The sequence below is a fragment of the Varroa jacobsoni genome, unplaced genomic scaffold, assembly GCF_002532875.2.
Source record: "Varroa jacobsoni isolate VJ856 unplaced genomic scaffold, vjacob_1.0 scaffold_98, whole genome shotgun sequence".
Lineage (NCBI taxonomy): Eukaryota > Metazoa > Arthropoda > Arachnida > Mesostigmata > Varroidae > Varroa > Varroa jacobsoni.
In genome coordinates, this window is record NW_019213000.1 from 126,151 (window position 1) to 133,193 (window position 7,043).

Sequence of the window (7,043 nt, forward strand, 5' to 3'; positions counted from 1 at the left end):
CCTGATGAAACCATTCGTGTCATAAGAGTTCATACGTTGGCCAGGGTATGCTAAAATGTATTTTCTATTCACCTACTTTCAAACAGCTTTAAGATTAACTTAAGGCACGATTTGAACGTTTTCATCTTTGTCCACGTCGAATAACCTTGCACAATTCGACCGCTAATCGTAGCGTCGATGTGGCAGAAATCTCACTGACGAAAAGAAGAACTGGACCTTCCTTAATAAAGGAATAATTTTATTTTCGAAAGCGTTCCGAGTTAACCTGTGCCCTGCCCACTCTCTACCGTTCTGTCTACTCTTTGCTCCTCGCCCATTCTCTACTGGGTATTTCTCTGCATTTTAAGTTTATTAGAATATTATTAGGACACAGTTCTTTTTAGTTATTGTGCAGAGCTGAGCTTTGGCCTGCATTACCTGTACCAACAAGCACGATAGATCTCTCTCCATTTATAACATTTCGTTCTCTTTGTGTCTAGTCACTTTATTTGTCTTAGGACGATAGCTGGTCGCCCCCAGATGTTCGGTTCCGTCTGCGGGTCGTGATGGCCGGTAGACTAATTAAGACCACGGAAGACAAAGCAAAAACGGGATCTTGTTCCTGGTAGCAGTAGATCGATACGGACTTAAGTCGCTGGAAGATTGGAAGTGACCCCCCCCCTTTATTACTCCGATCGCCAATACCCATCGCAGCGAAAGCTTGCTCTAGAGCGATCTTATTCTATTGCCTAAAAGGCTGTAGGATATTCCTACATCTTACTACCAGTCCGTTGCCTGTGTCCTTTCTTCCAAGATAGCACCGTTCGAGGTGCATTAAAGTTCGAGACGTATTTTTTCTCAAGCTTTTTACATGAACTACTAATGAAATAACTAATTAAGAGAGGCTAAAAAAAGGCTTTGATATCGATAGCACGAAGGGGCAACTATTTTTTAGATACAAGAACCCAAACAAAGCTGGCCACATAGCCTCCTACCATAGCGATGCTTCCAGAGCTGCTGTTGTTCGCTAAAGGGGGCGGGGGGGGGAGCTCTTTTTTTGTGGATGGCGAACGTAACGGAACAGATAGCACAACCAGCAGTCAAATGGTGAATGACTCAGCCGCACATCCTACAACCAAGAAGTCTTATAATTATAAGGATATTTTACCAAAAACAAATAGAAATTTTCTTTCTTTTCTCTATAACCTGTTTTCTGCATTATGAAATGGATTATTGTTGAGATGGATTCGAATCCGAAGAGCACGCCTTTTTCTGTTGGAAGGGGTCAGCAGTTTGAAGGGCCCTTGACCAAAGCAGCATCGGATGTACAACGCGAAACATTTATTTTTTGATAATAAAAAAATATTATAGTATTGTATGTGCTACTTCCAAACACTTGTTTTATGCCGTCTTCTGATACACGTACATACTTTTAATATTTAGTATAGTATTTAATAAAGCGCATAAGAATTAGCGGCCGTACAACATATTTCGTGCTATATAATTAGAAAATTACAAGGTGACATATAATTTGAATTTTACGGATTTGCTGAATTCTATTACACGAATTTTGATGACCATAGTCACTATAAATGTAGTGGCTAACTAGAACCGTAAAATGAAGACATACCACAATAGATAAATGCCCCATTTCAGTGTCTGACTTTCATGTTTCATAAGAGAGTCCATATATATCAGGTTAGCACTTCATGAAACTATAAACAGCATATACTCTAGTAATGCATCTTATGTAGACACTCATGAGCTATAAATTGATTAATATTGCAGGCGATGGACTTCGGGTGGTAGATGACGATACGAAAGATCTCATTCTCGACCAAACGATCGAAAAGGTTTCCTTTTGCGCCCCCGATAGAAACCACGAAAAAGGATTTTCATATATTTGCCGAGACGGTGAGTAACTGGAATTATAGCGTGAATGAATCATAGTTTATATGGCCAAATTTCAAATCGCTTCGAATTTTATTAACAACATTAAAACTACACAATCCGGAGTAGTTTAGTTATTACTCCGTTAAAAGTATCGTTTTTGTTATTTATTATACTTTCGACCAGCTATTCCAATCAGTTCAAATGCAGCGCAACGTTTCTTCAGTGTTCATGTATTTCCCTAACGCCACCCTTTTTAGGGTCAGTCTTCTGCGACAATCATCCAGGCAGCCCTCAGGGTCTATTTCCGTGTTGACCGTGCTTCCGCTTCCCACTTCATTGTTGATTCGATTCCTCCTTTCTTCACGATCTCAACCTCACCCCTTCACCCCCCTTCCTTTTAATTCCGTCATTATTTCTATCACTACCACGATCAGCATCCTTATTAGCTTGGACCAACAATGAAAATTAGCTTGGGTTTAGCGAAACAAACAACAAAGATTTTTCAGATCGATGCTTAATACAAACGAGCTTGAGTTTATACTCTCGCGCTCCACACCAGGCGTTCACTCTCCTTCTACAAGTATTGAAGTTTCTCGATTACATTTATTTCCTGTCTTTTTTTTGTTCGCACGCGACTGTATGCGCTGCAGAAGGTCTTCGTTCGCTGCGTCTTTCCCAAAGAAAATGGGGCAATATGTCTGTATTTTAAATAAGACTCTTCGAGGATCAATAGAAACGGTACAGGGGTCTATTGTATGATCAGATGAAATAATCTGCGGCGAAGAGAAAACAGAACGTAAACTCTGTAATTGATTGAGCTTCGTTACGGGTTCATTTTAAACATTCATTAAACGCATGGCCAAAAGAACGTCAACCGAGATTAATGGCTGTATCAGGCAAATTCAACAAATCATTAAAGTTTCAGTTATTCGCTTGAGGGTCGTTGGTACACGAGAAACACAGTTGTCCTAAGGTTTTCGTTCTAATAAATTTGTTTCTGTATTTTTTTTTATAGTTGATTATGTTGTATTTTGGTGGTATTACATTCGTCATGCTTGTATATTGATATACAAATGCATGTAAATCATTCAAAACAAAACATAAATATGACAAGTATATGCGTGTTCCCCCATTTTCGATGTATTTTACGAAAAAATATTTATGATTACGTCAGAGGCATAATTCAGAAGCAATGCACAACTATGGATCGTCCGTTCAAATAAGACCACCAGAGTGAATTAAGTGTCATCGTTCTGAATCATTTCTTGCGATTTGGTGATCAGCGCCGAAAAATCCAAATCGCAGTTTTATAATTATGAGCTAGTGTACGAAACCGAAAAATCGCGGAACAATTTGATCCTTTCTGCACCGTAACATCTCTATTCACTCCATCGTTGATACCTATTAAACTATATCACAGAGCGATCTCTGAGAAGATAGCGGAAGATTCCTCGGTCCGTTTTTGCGCCTGTCCACTATAGCGAAAATATTAATAGCGAAATTCAGTTTGGCGGAGACCTATTTAGGAGGTTTGCGCCGTATAGCTTGTCACTATATATGCGTTTAGTAACACCTCATGAAGTAGATACTTCTTTGTGAATGGATTTTAGAAACACTTTAGTGTTCAGTATTGAACAAACACCTTCGACTTAAACTAGCAGTTCGGTCTTTGAAAATGATTTTAAACTTTCAAAGATTTTAAGAAGCTGTTTTCGAATTTATCGTTACTGTTATATATGTATACAACATAATGTATGCAAATAGGCTTCCACGATATTTAAATCAAAGAAGAAAGCTCTTGCTGCGCGTCCACTCCGGCATGGTCACGGGTATGGGATAAACATTTATTACATCTGTGCTGTACAAATGTTGTTAGCGAACTATACGTACACTTGCCCGTCTATCTCGTTTTATCATTTACGAATATTATTCGCTGATAAAATCGAGTCGATCGGCGCGTTTCATCAAATAAACCTTCGAAGGTTTCTTACTTGTTTTTCTAACAATTTCTGTTGCAGAGGCTAACTTTTCTGGCTAAGTGAAATTAAACGTCAGTCTAGTCTAACTGCGTTATCATCGCTCTGTTTGTCAGCTGTAAAGACGGAAACGCCGGATGCCTGCGAATTAACCCTGAACGAGCGAGCCCCGATATGCGCCTATATTAGGTTTCTCTGTTAGCCTTAAAGCAATAAAAACGGCTCATTTGCGAGATGCATTTTTGCCTGAAAGGGCAAAGCATTAAAAAAAGCGGTAACGTTATGGCCGATTCTGCTTAGGGTCTCCGCTTAGGAACAGGGCCTTATGAATGTACAGCTATGGTCTAACTACCCATGAATGGTTAGGTAAAATCCAGCATAAAACGCCAACCTGTTTCGGGATTTTCTCGGCTAGAACCACTTTGTTGCACACCCGTGTTGTAACGTCGTGTAGACAACTCGTTTACATACATATAACTCGTATGTATATACAATGAAGGCAATAAACGCAAACTAACCTTCTGATTACAATTTAAGCAATATAGTTTGTGAGTGAAGTTGAAGACAAGAAAAGGCAGTTTACTTCTGCACAGATCCAAACCTTGAATAGAATAAACCGTAGGATAATGAATCTAATTTAGAACGAATCAAAGTAAAAGTCTCGGAGTAATACCATTTGGCATTTAATTGTCGCATCCAAACTATTAGTTCACTTGAACAATAGTTTACACTATCTCCCAAGCTTCTGCCCTGTCTAATTAGTGTGCATTTTAATCTAGATAAAGAACGACTTTGTTGTCAAGCTTTCGCCCTTTGAGTATTGATTGTCTATCAGGAGCAAATGCTAATTATAGATTAATATCGACGTCGTTTCGATTTTGCTGTATTGTGTGATCCGATTGTTATTATCTCCATTTTTTCGTTTCGTAGGCACAACCCGACGCTGGATGTGCCATGGATTCCAGGCGTCTCGTGACTCTGGTGAGCGACTCTCACACGCTGTCGGATGCGCGTTTGCCGTCTGTCTCGAGCGGAAGCAGCAACGCGACAAAGAATCAAAAGATGCCGCTTTACAAGTGGTCTCCCTTCAGCAGGGTCACCAGGGCCAGCCAGGCTATCCACAAACCAAAATTTCCCACGGTAGCAATCAAGCCCATACGAGCAACAGTAGCAGCCACAATACGACAACGAGGGAAAATAACAACTTTAGAAGGGCGGCTTCGATGCGATGCCCCTCTTCAGCCGTTAAAGCCCCCCTCGACCCACAGGTAAGCATAGATCAAGTTGGATATGTACATATAGAATTTTCATCTATAACATTCACAATTAATATTTTAGTCTGCTCTTTATTTACTACTCTTTATCTGTCTCATGACCCGCTGCTGTTTGGCTGTCCCTAGAAGCGCAGAAAGTCTTAGACGTATGATAAATGAGATGCTTATGCCCGTATTTTTATGGCTGTGACTTTGAAAAGCGTAACCAATTCTTTCTCTAACTAACAAATTCCATTTACTTTGTTCTGCTTGGCCCTTGCCACTCAATCGACTCGCTATACGCGGTGGCGTCACGCAGGGGTGCAAACCTTCACAAGTGCCACCGATTAAGGCCATTCACAATCCATACGCCATCGAACGACCGCACGCGACTGCGTCGATGCTCGAGCGACAGAACTCGTTCCGTGGCCTTGCCACGATAGGCGCCCAGTCACCGTTCAAACGCCAACTGTCGCTCAGGATCAACGACCTGCCGTCGAACCGGCAAAGACAGCGCTCAATGAGCCTGGATACCGAGGCCACCCAAGGGCTGGTGAGGGAAGCAGGTCAAGGCCTCGGCAGCCAGGCCATTCCCGAAGGTTCGCCCCTGGGCAGCCAGCAGGTGTTGAGCGACGCACAGGGTGTGCCTGCAGCTAGCAACTCGTCCGCGTTGCAGGGGATTAATAACCCCTTATCCGTGCTGTCCACATCTCTTCCTCAGGGTAGCGGCGGGCCCTTGTCGCTGGGATCGACAGGCGGAGTAGCTGAGTCTAGCTTCGATATCAATATTATGTGTCAGCAGTTCTCTCAGGGGTTGGACCTGCTCACAGCCGACAGCGGCAAAAGCAACCCCTCTAGTTCGTTCATCAATTCATTGTCAGATCCCTTTGACACGACAACCATTTCCAACGGATGCATAGGTGAGGAATCGTGCTTTTGCGCAGATCTAACATGGCAGACACGTTGATCTTTAGTGCAGGTCACAGCGTAGGACGTAGAGCGTTTATATAAAACAGTAAAACTGTCCGATCAGCATTTGCTTTGCTATTTTCCATCTAAATTAATGAATAGGATTTTTTTTTCTTGCATCTCCCGTCCCAATTTTGTCGATTGTATTTGCGCACACCTCTACCTACCCGTTTCGGTATCTAATCCCATGCAATTTCGTCATTTGTTGTTTCTGCTACATTTTAATACATGTTCCAGGTGGCATGAACTCACTGTCAGGACCTGTTGCTTTGACAGACAGTGATCGCTTGTCCTCGTCTCCGGCACCCCTAGTCCCTTCAACAAATCCTTGGGCGCAGGGCGTCCAAGACATAACCACGACCAGCTCGTCGTTGACGTCAGCCGTCGTCACAACTTCGAGTTCGAGTCCGACTCCTGTTGGGATCTTAGGTCCCGCCAGTTTGTTGCTATCCCCGCCAGGTGACGCCAACCCGCCGCGTCTTGCTCATCAGCGAGCAGGCCAGCTCGGTCAATTGCGCAGTCAAAGTCTCAGCGACACCGGCCGAGCTCAGGGCGACTCCTTGCTGCACAACCCCATCGCGTCCCGTTATTCATCAACGAACCCTTTCGTAACTGACCTGATTCAGAATAGTCACACAGGAAATGAGAGTAGCCATTGCTTGACATCACAACGGAATCGACCCAGCAACAGTAATCACAACGGGAATCACAGTGTCCTTGCAACTAGCACTGGATCAGGGCACGGGTCACAGGTTCGTGCCACACCCGCCAATGCGCCCGTCTTTGAAGTGAGATTGTAGATTAGCTGTCGTCGATAAGAATCGACATGGTGAAGGTGACGCTGCTGATGGCACTGATGAAATTACAATAACAGAAAATGCACTCATAAAAATAAAATTGCGATATACGGCGAAGATGAAAAACATCCGTGAAAGTTTTTGATGACGAGGGATAGCTCGAGGAAACTATATAT

General features: G+C 42.7%; 1 protein-coding gene across 12 annotated transcripts in view; it reads left to right on the forward strand.

Annotated features, from left to right (window-relative positions):
* numb (NUMB endocytic adaptor protein) overlaps window positions 1–7,043 on the forward strand; it is a 57,489-nt gene that overhangs the window by 45,015 nt on the left and 5,431 nt on the right. For all 12 annotated transcript variants that reach the window (XR_002683086.2, XR_002683079.2, XM_022840910.2 and 9 more), the window contains 4 exons: window positions 1,768–1,893; window positions 4,779–5,116; window positions 5,421–6,021; window positions 6,308–6,822. Coding sequence is in view for 10 of the 12 variants with exons in the window: in XM_022840910.2 (XP_022696645.1) it covers window positions 1,768–1,893; window positions 4,779–5,116; window positions 5,421–6,021; window positions 6,308–6,822 (1,580 nt within the window). In the remaining 2 variants the exon portion in view is untranslated. The remainder of the gene's footprint in view (window positions 1–1,767; window positions 1,894–4,778; window positions 5,117–5,420; window positions 6,022–6,307; window positions 6,823–7,043) is intronic.